Genomic DNA, 13,928 nt, shown 5'->3' with positions numbered 1-13,928 from the left:
TTAATTATGGTTTGGTGTACATTGCCCTAGGACGTAAAATTGTGCCAAAATGTAAATTTGTGCTGCCCCTGCAAAAGTTTCTAAACAACTGAAAAAACATTAAAAAGGAAAATACTTCCATACCCAGTATGCTATGTATTAGAGTTGGTGAAATTGAGATCAAGTTGCATTTGAAGATCAGAATGTAATTAAAGATCACAAACGGCAATTGCAGCACAGGAGCAAAAAAAAAAATCAGAGCGCTCTGAAATATTAAGCAAACTAATATCTTGCAGCTGACTGTAGAGAACACTAGAATAACCCTACCTCTCTATTGCATGTGTGCTGATTAATGTTAGACACCTGTTCTTTTGCACAATAGTCAAAGAATAAACATTTTTGATCCATAAACTATCAAGGCAAGTATTTCAAAATCGTCACCAACTTCAGCTGCCAACAAACTATAAATAGAATATTGCAACACAATGGTGCTGAGACTGATGTAGCCTGCATTCCTTAATGTCTCCCTCTGTATGTTCACTTTAAAAAGACCTGCATTTATACAGTGCCTTTTGCGACAACCAGATGTCCGAAAGTGCTTTACAGTCAATAAAGTACTTATGAAGTGTAGTCACTGTTGTAATGGAGGAAACGGGGTAGCCAATTTGTGCACAGCAAACTCCCAAAAACAGCAAAGTAAGAATGACCAGATAATCTGTTTTTGTGATGTTGATTGAGGGATAAATATTGGCTGGACACTGGAGATAACTCTCCTGATCTTCAAAACAGTCCAATCGAAAGGGCAGAAATAGCCTTGGTTTAATGTTTCATCCAAATTATGGCAATACTGACAATGTGGTACTCCCTCAATGCTGTACTGAGTATCAGCCTAGCTTGTTACACTCAAGTCCTGGAGTAGGATTTGAACTTGCAACCTTCAGAGGCAGAGGTGAGGGTGCTACCAACTGAGCCATGGCTGACATATAACAGGTTCCAAAGAAAACTGAGCATAAAGACGTTGAAGGGTTCATTTGAACTATTGACCAGGAGGAGGACCTGTGACTATCTCATTGGTTACTGGCCACCTAGTTACCATCTTAAAACACATCCACCTCAGAAATGGAAATCCCAATGGCTGCCAGTTCACTGTGAACACTAAGATATAATTACTGAAAACAATAATGAACACTGAATTACAATGAGCATTTAAAATATAGAAAACATTCCAAATCATGCACTTTCTAAATGTACCTGATTGGGGCATGGTATGGGATAATCCTGACAGTAATCATGAACCCACGTAGTTTCCCAAGTTGTCCGAAAGGCTTGCTCATAAATATAGCATCCCAGAAGCCCAACCAGAGGTACCAAGTATAGGCCGCTAAAAACTCCAATTCGAATCATAAATTTCTTCAGTTTCTCCTGATTTCTTCCATCATGTTGGATCACCTGTCGCACGTGATTCAAGGAAATAATTCCTGCCAACAGAAGGGACAATCCCACCACCACACAGAGGCACAAGGGCGTCAAGATAAAATAACGCAAAGCATTCAAGTCATACAGCCCAACAAAGCAAACACCACTGATATTGTCGCCTTCAACTTTGTTTAAGGCAAGCAGCATTATTGTGAATATCCCAGGTATTCCCCAGGCAACAGAATGGTACCACAATGCTTTCTGTTCAATGGCTTCACAACTCCACTTAAGTCCGGCTGCCAGGAACCAGGTTATGGTCAGGATCACCCACCAAACAGTTCCTGCCATGGTAAAGAAGTACAACAACATGAAAAGGATGCTGCACCCCTTGTTCTGTGCTCCTATGACAACCGTTTCCATAGTTCCCAGTTTTTCATCCGCCTTGTTGCACACTATGCTATTACCAGCAACAAAACCCACTAAGTACATTAGAGAAACTATGCTATAGCATACCGCATAGAAAATGATTGGCCGTTCAGGGTACCGAAATCTTCTAACATCGATGAGGAAAGTCAGGAATGTAAAGAGAGTTGCACACAGACAAAAGATAGAAACAACTCCAATGAAACATTTGGCAAAGTTTAGTTCATCTTCTTTGAAGTACATGTTGGGACATGGAGGCAAACAGTCATCTACACCAAGAAACGAACTGCCGTGCCCAGTAGGGGTTTTCAAGGGCCGCGGACACCAAAATCCATAATCCTTCACTACTGTTTGTGAAGTCTTCTCTGTAATCGATCTAGAAGTTGGAGCTACTGAAGGCTGCTGGCCATCAACACATTCTTCTAACCTTAAAATAAAAATTCACATCAAACTCATCTTAAAAACCAGGATAAGACTCACATAATGCCCATTTTATCACAGTCAGGGGGAGGTTTTATACACGCTACCATTTTGCATTTATTTTTAGTCAATCCTTAAATTCATTTATCCTGCTGAGATGAGAAATCACTTTGCTATCCAGCATTTTTAGTGCTTTATACTAATTGAATGCCCCAAACTGACAAATCTTAACTTTTGTTCTACAATTAATCCTTCTTTATTTGAAGTTTCCCCTGGTCAGAAAGGCTGACAACAAAAACTGACCAAAACGATGCCAGGTCTTACTGTTCCTTGATAGAGAAACTCTTAACCACCACGAGTCCAGCACTTTAAAAACAGTTGTTTCAAATCTGTAATGAATACAACAGTAAAAGCTATACTGCTGCAACGTATTCCAAATTAGACATTATGTGGAACCTTTAAAGTAGTGAAGTATCCTGAGGCACTTTTAAAAAAATAGAAATAAAACAGTACTTGACTTGAAATAAAAACTTCTAAAGGTAATGAAAGATGTAGCAAACTAAAGATATGGTGGAATGTGGAAGGGAATACCAGAGTGCAGGGCCATGAGTTTTTTTTTAAAAGTCTTTCATGGGATGAGAGTGTTGCTGGCTAGGCCAGTGTTTGTTGCCCATCCCAAATTGCCCTTGAGGTGGTGGTGGTGAGTCACTTTCTTGAACCACTGCATCTGGTATTAGGTATACCCACAGCACTGTTAGGAAGTTCCAGGTTTGACTTAGCAACAGTGAAGGAAATGCAATATAGCTTCAAGGCAGGAAGGTTTGTAGCTTGGAGAGTAACTTGCAAATGATGGTGTTCCCACGCATATGTGCCCTTGTCCTTGAAGGTGGCAGAGGTCACGGGTTTGGAAGGTGCTGTCGAAGGAGGTTTGGCATATTGCTGCAGCACATCTTGTATATAGTGCATACTGCTGCTATTGTGCGCTGGTGGTAGAGGAAATGAATGTTTAAGCTGGTGGATGGGATGCCAATTAAGTGGATTTCTTTGTCCTGAATTATTTGAGTGTTGTTGGAGCTTCACTAATCCAGACAAGTGGACAGTATTCCATCATGCTCCCAACTTGTGCCTTTTACTTGGTGCACAGGCTCGGGGAGTCAGGTGGTGAGGTACGTGACACAGTATTCCAGGCCTTTGGCTTACTCTTATAGTCACAGTATTTATATGCTGTAAGGAACGTATCTTTTTTATTTCTATTGGACTGTGGATTAGAATTACAATGGCTGCAGTTTAAAGGACATGTCCAGTGGAACAAGATGAGGGATATATACAATGTTGCAGTCCTGGAACAGAGTGTGCCATGAAAGACAGGATGGTGCTAGAAAGGAGTTCTGAATCAAAGGAGCTGCCTGACAGCAGCATTTTAACTGGCTCCTGACCAGGTGACCAGGGTTGTGTGCGAAGAGCAGGGCAGCTGAAAGCTCCTGGCCTGCAAAGAGAAAACATCTAAAATCTCTCCTCCTCATCTGTATAACCTGCTCTCCCTCACCCTCTCTGAGGAAACCCCTGTAAAAAGGAAAAGGGGAAAATCACTGTTAGAGACAATGAAAAGCAAGTGCTCAACTAGTGAACTAAATACTGAAAGTGCTGGAAGACCACCTTGTGACATCAACAAGAACTGAAAGGAATTTGGAAGATATCGATCAAAATCAACCCATCGAATCCTGTACTCTGGATTGGCACTATTGAACTGTTTTATCCCACCCTTAAAATCCATGTGTTTGTGTGTGTGTGCGTGTGTGTGTGTGTGGAGGGATTTAAGAAGCAGGCAGAGTTAGAAGTTAACAGTTCATATTTCTCTCTTTTGCCGCTAGTTAAAGACAATTTGTTCAATAAATAGTTGTTTACTTATTAAGTTTACAAACCTGGTACTCGTATTCTGTTAACCTAAATTAAACAGTTAGGTAGAATTGAGGCAATCTGGTGGTTTGGTCAAACTTTTCACAGTTGTCATGGCTCGGGGAATAATGGGACTTAATATTACAGCGCACTATTCCCAGGGAGTCATGACAATGCCTGGTTCAGTTAAGACTCTGATCACTAGTAATCCCCAGGATATTGATGGCGAGGTATTCAGCAATGGTAATGCCACTGAATGTTAAGGGGAGATAGTTAGGTTCTCTCTTGTTGGAAATAGCTATTGCCTGGCACTTAAGTGGTCACTACTATTTGTGCCCCACATCAGGCCAAACCCAAATGTTGTCCAGGTCTTGCTGCATATGGACATGGGCAATTTCAGGAACTGAGTAATTACCAGTGGTATTAAACATTGTGCAATCATCAGCAAATATCCCCACTGTTGATCTTGTGATGGAGGGAAGTTCATCGATAAAGCAAATGAAGATGGTTGGGTCAAGGACACTACCTAAGGAACTCATGCAGGCATGTACTGCAGCCAAGATGATTGCTCTCCAACAACCACAACCATCTTTGTGTTAGATATGGCTCCAACCAATGGAGAGTTTTTTCCTCTGATTCTCAGTGGCTTCAGTTTGGCTGGGATTCCTTGGTGCTGCACTCGGTCAAATGATACCTCAATGTCAAGGGCAGTCACTCTTTCCTCACCTTGATTTCAGTTCTTTAGTTTGTGTTTGGACCAAAGTTGTAATGAGGTCATGAGCTGAGTGGCCCTGGCAGAATCCAAACTAATCGTGTGAGTATTAAGTGCCGCTTGATAGCACAGTCGACGACACCCTCCATCACTTTGCAGATGATCAAGAGTAGCCTGATGGGACAGTAATTTCCCAATCCTGGTTTACTATTAGCTGGTAAATAAGCAATAAGAGAGTCTGGCAAGGAAAAAGGGTGATATGCAAGTGGAACTGAGCATTATTTGGGGTTTGGCAGGCAAAGCTTTGGTGGGGATATGGTGCAGGAGGCCCACCCAAGGGCACTGAAAAGGATGTACCTGGAAGTGACAGAGTTCAGATGATGGCTTCTGCTGCAGTATGATGGTGGTGCTGCTGATGCAGGCAGGTGATATTTCAGAGCTGCAAATAAGCAGTTTGGCGATGAACTGGAGGTTTGAAAGCTCGGTTGAGTATGAAGCAGAATATCAGGTTTGTGCACTTTAATTAAAACAAGCAAACATGTAAATTTAGATGCAAAAAGCAGAAAATGCACACCTGGTCAAACAGTATCCAAAAGCAGATGATCAACATGTCTCTTGTGGTTTTCCATCAGGGTTTTCATATTTAGTTTGGTTTGTATTTCGAGCAATCACTTTTTATTCAATCTCATAAATTTTACATTTTATTTGTTCATACTTTATGGTGAGACAACTTCCATTGGAAAGGTTTACTTTTATTCCCTCTGCAACGTTGAGACATGTCTAGCATGCAATCTAGGTTAGGCACTAGTGTTAATCCTCTTACCGATCACACTGCAGCTCCTCTGGCCATGCAATCCCGAATGTCTCAATGAGTTTTTCACAGTCCTGGAGAACTTCTTCACAAAGCTTTCTGCAAGGTGGGACAATCTGAAGTTTTTCCGTACAGGCCGGCACAAATGCACTGCACAGGAACATTTTCACATTCGGTGAACAAAGCAGATTCATAAGTGGAAGAAAAGGCTGCAGGAGGGGAAAACAAAATTACTATGATTATGGCCTACAATTGTGACACAATTTCAGCTCGTTTTCTATTAGGCAAATATGCAATATCATACAATTATTAAATAGGAATGGACATAGTATAGAATGATTTCTGCTCGATGGTACTGGACTATTGAGACACAGGTTAATTGTTAACTTTAGTTTCTCCTTTCAGGCCCTTGCACACTATACACCATTCATCTGGCTCATATTTGGAGAGGAATGGGGAGAAAACAGGAGTTGAACCTGTGGATGTAGAAGTCTCATTCCCTTTATAAGAAAGTATTTTAGTACTAAATATAGTCATGGCCTTATACAAAGCCACGAGACAACAGGCTTACAAAGAAAAAAAATCTCTTCATAAAGGCAATACAAGACATTCCAACACTTAGCACCATGACCTCCTTTGAAATCAAGTGCACATCACCGGCAGAGAGAAAATGCAAGGAGAGGAAATCCCAAGCCAATAACTCATCCAAAACTCAATTGTCTGCGATATTTGGTCCTACTTGCAGAACCTCCTGGTCATAGGTCAGTCTTAGCAGTCACCTACGTGCCCACCAGAAACCTATCAAACATCCCAGACAATGAACATGGTTATCTTCACCTCAAAGGGTGAATAAGGCTGTCTCCCAGTTCCGCAGAATAAATGAGGAAATTAACAGATTATGCCAATTAGAAGGTGACACACAATTACACATAATTGTTGCTCTGTCAGTGGTAGGAACAGAGCAAATTGGATGCAAGGACACAATCTTCTCCCCACCTCATAGAACATTTTTCTTGAATTTGTAACCTGCCAACCCATGGCAATGTATGTCAGTACTCCGAAAGTAACAAACATTTATGGCTCCAGATGCAGATTTGCAAATTGGAAGTCATATGAAACAGTCAACTTTTCTATGAGTGAATTCAGAATGGCAGTAAAATAGATGTGTTGATCTGTAAAAATGATAAAGACAAAAACCTGCAGATGCTGGAAATCCAAAACAAAAACAGAATTACCTGGAAAAACTCAGCAGGTCTAGCAGCATCGGCAGAGAAGAAAAGAGTTGATGTTTCGAGTCCTCATGACCCTTCAACAGAACTTGAAGGGTCATGAGGACTCGAAACGTCAACTCTTTTCTTCTCCGCCAATGCTGCTAGACCTGAGTTTTTCCAGGTAATTCTGTTTTTGTTTTGGATTTCCAGCATCCGCAGTTTTTTGTCTTTATCTCTGTAAAAATGAATCATGTTTGCAAATGAATCATTCTGCAAAGTAGTTAAATAAACTGTTTACGTCTATAATGCCCACACTTACATGGATGGAATTTTGTCTTCTAGGGTCATGTACTCAAACTGTCTAATGCAAGTTGTACTTGGCAAAACTTTCCTCCTAACTATAGTTTTAAGCCCTGGAATTAACCCTCTAATGTTTTTTCCCCTTCAAATTGCTTGTCCCAATTTACTTCTGACAATGATTGCTCCTTACCCCAATTACAATTCACTGCAGGTTACTCAAAGAGCTTTGGAGCAGTCACATCACTTGAGATGGAGGTTAGTGACAGTTGCTAAATACTATTTTGTTGCCTTTTATACTTTTCACTCAATTTCTTAGCTCACCTCCACCTCTGCTGGTATTTGATCACTTTATCAATAATATAACTCCAATGGCACTCTGTGGCGTTGAGAGTCAACTTAATTTTTGGATCGTTACAACCGTGGGAGTTAAAATCGGCCCTATACTGTTTCATGGTGCATTTAATGAAAAAGCTGAGGGCTCAGAACAGAGCCAAGAACACAAATTTTCCAGCCACTGCATGAAGGACATGAATCAATGCAGTCTTCAGGTGAAGTAGAGTTAGAGGGTGGGATAATTAAACAGGCTGCACTGGCACAATTAAGTTCCAATTTAAAAGGCATAAATTTTGTCTTTTAAAATATTACTTGTAATTTATTAGGAAATCTTATGGCAATTTGGGAAACAGTAACATAATGGGCCTGATTTTAACTCACTCAAAACCCATTCACAGAATTAAAAATCAGGCCCTTCAGATGGCTGGGGCATAGAAACTTCTCTGTAGTATAAGCTGAAGAGCCAGAAGACCAGTGGCAGGAAGGTGCAATTACAGCATGACAAGCATGCTCCATTATAAGGGAGACAAAGGAGTTTCTAATCAAAAAAGCTACCATAAAATTGTGACAGAAACATAACAGGAAGTAAGGTTTTGTTTAGCAGGAACAACTTGCATTTCTATAGGAAAATGCTTTAAGTAATGCATACAAATGCAATGTATATAGGTGAGCAAATCTAAGGAACATTATTCTCTGATGAGAGCCATTGGCTTGTGAGGCCAAGTCAAGGCAAATTCTGATGTAAACAACGTGGAATTTTTACTTGTGTTTAAAGAGTCTAGCCGTTACTGTGTGAAAAGTGAAAACAGGTAGCCTTACTCATGAACTATTCTCATAAGTTGTAAATGAACCAGCTTTTCAATATCTGTACTATATTCATAAATTGAAAAAGCAACACAAACCACCATCATGCCCTGAACTTCATTGACTTATGCTAAAAATTAAATTCAGTTTAAAATGTATCCAAGAATCTCAGCAGTAATCATCAGGTGGTTCACAATTCCTATTGTTAGTAGTTACTTTAAAGAATGCCAATTGATATCAGTTACAGCTTAACTTGTCATGGAGGACACAAAATGGAAACTCCAAAAGTTTGAACTGCTGTTATTCACCCAAATGAACATTTGCACTGAAACCACTCCTCTGTGGAACATTGGGCTATGTTGTCACTCTGTGAAAAGTGGAACATTAACTACTGCATTATGTGTTGAGAGGTTTGATAACCATTACTTTGCCACCAGGGCAGAGCTGGCATTCCATACATCCTTCCTGCACAGCTAGGAGGAAAAGAAGTATTGTTCACAACCAGCAGCCTGCCACTCCCAGTTTACTAATCGCACAGTACAGCACAATTTTAAAAATAAAACACATTCAATTCTCAACCTCAAAAAATTTACTTATATTGTACCTCTGGTGAAAAACTGCACATCCTAATTAAAAACTGTACATACCAAAGAAAGAGTTTCTTTTTATAACATATACTCCAACCAACATCTTATAACTTGTGATGTGGTGTCTTATTACAAACACACGTCCTTGCAAAATGCAGTATGCCTACCGTGGCATGTGAAATGTGTCTGAAATTATACTTTCACCCCAGTGGAAGGAACATTTGAATATACGAACACAGCTGACAGTTTCAAAAATCCATATATTTTCTTTCAAAAAAGGAACATTTCTGGAAATTAAGTGGATTTATATCTCTGCATTAAGAAAACCAATGAAATCTTTAAAAAAAAGTCAGTAGGATCGTATCCAATGATAACTGCCACGACCCCACAACTATGGCTTGAAAAGAGGCAATCATAATTTAAAAGCCTATGATTAAACTTGATTTTCTCTTGTATTCTTCAATAGACTGTAATTCTACACAATGCTAACAGTTCAAAAGCTATTTCTTTCCAACTTGCTCCTCACTATGAAGGTTCAAACACTACATCAAGTGCTGATTGAAAACAAATGAGCATTTGAAACAAGTGATGTGGCTGAGCTTTTACATAAAATTGTAAAAAAAATGGTGTGGTGTACTGCTGTGATCAAGAAAACTAAAAACTGCACTGACAGCAAAACAACTGCTTCATCCTGAGCGTGCAGAGCACAGCGTGGGTACCTTTGAAGAAACCTAGTTTTGAAAAAAAAAATGTTTTTACATCTGCATGTTATAACAAACTGCTTCTCCCAAGAAAGACAATTTTTGGTACATCACCATATCCCTCATAAAGCAATACTTTTTCTTAAATTCACACATGACATGAAAGGATTGGCCTCAACACGCAAAAATAGTTTCATGCCTGAAGTAGTTCAATTTGGCCAGGTGTGTCTGAAACCTAGAACAAGGCAGGTGCTGTTGTAAAATAAAAATTATTTTAAAAGATCATTTCCGGACACATTATTCTATGACTCGTAAAGTCTAATACTAGGTAATATTATTTTAGATCTAGGATCACACAATTAGATAGGGTTAATTAGCAGTGTTACAATAAAGGATCCACTGGGAAAGAGTGATCATAATATGATAAATTTCATTTTAAGTTTGAAAGTGATATAGTTAATTTCAAAATCAGGGTCTTAAATGTAAACAAAGTCAATTATGGAAGGATGAGGGGAGAGTTTATATTTTATTGTGCATGGAATGTGGATGTTGATGGCAAGGCCAGCATTAATTGCCATCCATGACTGCCTTTGAAAAATTGGTGCTGAGCTACCTTCTTGAGCCACTGCAGTCCATGAGGTGTGAGTACTCCCACTAATAGGGAGTTCCAGAATTTTGACTTAGCAACGATGAAGGAACAACTATCTATTTCCAAGTCAGAATGTCTGCAGTAGATTGGAAACTTAATTAAAAGATATGACTGTAGATAAACAATGGTAAACATTTGAAGAGATAACTCATAATTCTCAACCAATTCCATGAGGAATAAAAACTCCAGTGGAAAAATGGTACAGTGATGGACAACTACGGAAGTTAAAGGCAGTTTAAATTAAGAATCTGATAACGTTGCCAAAAAGGATAGCAAACTTGAGGTTTCGAAGGTTTTTTTAAAAATCAGCAAAGAATTGTCAAGAAATTGACAAATGGGGAGTAAGAAGAGTAAACTAGCAAGAAGTATAAAACAGATTGCATGAGCTTTTAAAAGTATGCAAAAAAGGAAAAGATTAACAAAAGTATTCTTTAGGAGGCAGGGACAGAAGAACTTATAATGGGGAATAAGGAAATGGAAGAAATTAAAGAAAATATTTTGTCTGTCTTCATAGTAGAAAACAAAAAACATACTAGGAATTGTGAGGAATCAAGTAATTATCAGTAAAGAAAAAGTACTGGAGAAATTATTGGGGCTAAAAGCCGACAAATCCTCTGGACCTGTTAGCCTACAGGGTAGTGTTTTCAAAGAAATGTCTGCTGAGATTGTGAATGAATTGATTATGAATATTCACGATCCCTTAGATTCCAGAATGGCCCGTGTGGATTGGAAGTTAGCAATAGTGACCCCACTATTCAAGAAAGGAGGGAGAGAGAAAACAGAGTACAGGCCAGTTAGCTTAACATCAGTAGTATGGAAAATGTCAAAATCTATTTTATGGGGAGTATCAAAGGATTAGGAAGAACCAGGATGGTGAAGAGAGTCAAGATGTTCCTCATCCACAGTAGCCTCTCCTAATCAAACTTCTACTACCCAGCTTCATGTGCTGATCCCTGTTTAGAACTGTGGGCAAAGGTGTAAAGGCAAATGCCTCAAAAACACATGGCTCTGGGCTTCTAAGGCTCATCCATCTTGGTTGACAGCCTACCTAGGAGAATGAGAACTCTGATTGTAAACACTCTGCTACGGGCCAATTAGTAAAGGCTGACTATGAAGAACAGAGACAATGGACTGGACGATGATGTAGAGAGGGCAGGTGATGCTCTCCTGCTAGAGAAGGGCAACTCCAAAATCAAACCTGCATTTTAGCTGCTGTGCTTGTGGCACTCATTGCACCAGTGCAGCCTTAGCCGCCTTGGACAAGAGAATGAGAGAGGCTCTGCTCAAATATCACCCACTTAAATATACTCAGGTCGCTCAGCAAACATTAACCAACCAGCAAACGCTCTGGCGAAGAGGAAATAGTGACATGGTAGAGGATGAAACACACAATCTTCAATCATAACCCTGCACAAGGATGGGCTTAGGGTGATATTAGGAAAGAGAGATAGTTTAAGTAAGTTGTATTTGTTGGCGTTAGGAATGAGTTTTAGCTTTAATACTTAAGTTTAATTTGTATTTCTGTATTTGTGTTAAGAATGGTCAAATTGAGTTTTAGTTTCACTTTAAAAGGTGCATGCATTTCTAATGAGTTTTATAATTTAAGTTAAGCAAACAAGAATAGAAAAAAAAGGGGTGCTGTTGCCTAGCAAAAAGGGTCCAGAGAGGCAGGTCCCTCCCACAGACATAGACACAAAAGCTAGAAACAGCAATTTGATTTGGAAGCTGTTGGAGTTCAGTTAGTTTTGAAAGTAGCTGCCAAGAGAGACTGGAGCAAAGGAGACAGATAGCCAGTCCCTAGCTAAAGAGAAAAGATCCCAAAATCCACGGGGAGTGAAACAGGAGAAAGTCCCAAGCAGACCTCCTAGTCAAAGGGAAACAGGACCTTTTCCAGGTTCCTGTTCAAGTGAAGTTAAGAGTGAGGGACAGAAAGAAAGGCTCCAAGCTTCAAATTTAAGGAGACAAAAACTACAGAAAGCAGGTTTAAAGCAAGAACAGCTTGCAAGGGGAAAGAAGGTCCAAAAAGTTAGCTGAAGCTCTAACTCTTTGCCACGGGCATGTGAAGCAGTGGTACTGTTGACAGCCGAGTCGGAGAGGGAGAGAGAGAGAGAGAGAGAGAGAGAGAGAGAGAGAGAGAGAGAGAGAATGCGTGGAAGACAGTTTGAATGCATGTGGTGACCCAGGGAAGAGGAACATTTGAAGGAGAGTTTGAAACGCTGGAGGTAATCCCTTGCGGAAGTGGTCTGAGAGAAAGCATTGGTTTGGGAGAAGATTCCAAGGCAAGCTCTTGGAGAGTGGAGATTGGAAACCCACGTGTGAAAGACGGAGTTCAGCATGACCAGTTGGCTCATGGTGAAACAAGCAATTGGGAGAACAGTTGAGGAGAGATCCATAGCATCTGTCACTTGGTTTCAGAATGTGGTGTGTCTGACCACAGGTTGCCACAGTAACTACACAGTCCATGTAAACCTGTGAACATTAGAATATAAGATAGCTTTTGTAACTTGTGTTATCCTTTACAAATCTGTCTCTTTCTGTAAGGGTATAGTTGTGGGTGAAGGAGTATTGTAATATAGTCCATCTTTTCTTGTGTAATAAATGTTTTACTCATGTTAAAAGTTCATTAGCTGACTCTGGTGACTCTGTTCAGTGGTCACTCTCCATCTATCTATTAGGATCTATCAAACTGGGTTCCCCTCTGGGATCAGGCTTGTCCAGGGGTAACATCAGCTGGGGATCACAACATTCTCCACAGGTCAGGACAAATGTGGAGTTTGTATCCTCCTAAGGCAGCAGAACAGACCTTTTTAGGTAGAGAGCTGCACTCTCCAATCTAGGAAAGAGGAAGGAAAGGAACCCTAAGCATAGCCTTCCCTCGCTGCACCTGCCAGGTTACTGCTCCTGGCTGGTCACCAATCAATGTAGTTGAAACATAAAGAAAACAAACTCAAAAGACAACTAACTGCCAGATGGCACTTGGCTCATAGAATATCAGAACACATCTGGACAATAATACAAGATCAGAGCATGCAAAAACCCTCATAGCTAGAACCCTGGGCAAGTACAATGTTGACACAGCAGCTCTAAATAAAACACGGTTTGCAGAGGTGTCTCTTGAGGAAGTTGATGCTAGCTACACATTCCACTCATTGGCAAATCCAAGGACCTGCCTCAACAATCAGCTGCAGGCTTTGTCATTCAATCTGAATTGGCATGTACGCTCAACTCACTTCCCAAGGGTATCAATGACCAACTCATGATACTTTGAATAAGTCTTACTAAAAACCAGTATGAAACACTCATTGTCATTGCACCAATGACACAAAGACAAAGTCAAAGAAGCATTCTATGATGATCTCAGCAGGATCAGAGGAGTACCACACCAGGATAAAGCCTTCACCTTCGTGATTTCAATGCCCAGTTTTAGGACAGATATGGAGGGAAGTACCAGGACGACACCAGGCATTGATAAGAGTAAACTCCAAAGGCCAATTTCTTCTAAATGCAGTGAGTTTGACCTTACTATCAACAAAATCTTCCAACAAGCTTATACACTGAAAATAATATGGATACTCCACAGATCTAAATATTGGCACCACATTGTTGCATGATAGAGAAGCCTCAAGGATGTGCACTCTGCCTGCTGCCTTAGAGGTGCTGAATGCTAGCCAGACATTTGGCTTGTC

General features: G+C 40.1%; 1 protein-coding gene across 4 annotated transcripts in view; it reads right to left on the bottom strand.

The window, feature by feature from the left end:
- Window positions 1–13,928, bottom strand: part of LOC121279245 (frizzled-6-like) — a 55,686-nt gene that overhangs the window by 24,591 nt on the left and 17,167 nt on the right. For all 4 annotated transcript variants that reach the window (XR_005943343.1, XR_005943344.1, XM_041190310.1 and 1 more), the window contains exons 3-4: window positions 5,670–5,866; window positions 1,231–2,245 (exon numbers count right to left, since the gene is read on the bottom strand). Coding sequence is in view for 2 of the 4 variants with exons in the window: in XM_041190310.1 (XP_041046244.1) it covers window positions 1,231–2,245; window positions 5,670–5,866 (1,212 nt within the window). In the remaining 2 variants the exon portion in view is untranslated. The remainder of the gene's footprint in view (window positions 1–1,230; window positions 2,246–5,669; window positions 5,867–13,928) is intronic.

Source organism: Carcharodon carcharias, chromosome 6, assembly GCF_017639515.1.
Source record: "Carcharodon carcharias isolate sCarCar2 chromosome 6, sCarCar2.pri, whole genome shotgun sequence".
NCBI classification, from domain to species: domain Eukaryota; kingdom Metazoa; phylum Chordata; class Chondrichthyes; order Lamniformes; family Lamnidae; genus Carcharodon; species Carcharodon carcharias.
This window is presented reverse-complemented; position numbering and strand designations above follow the sequence as displayed.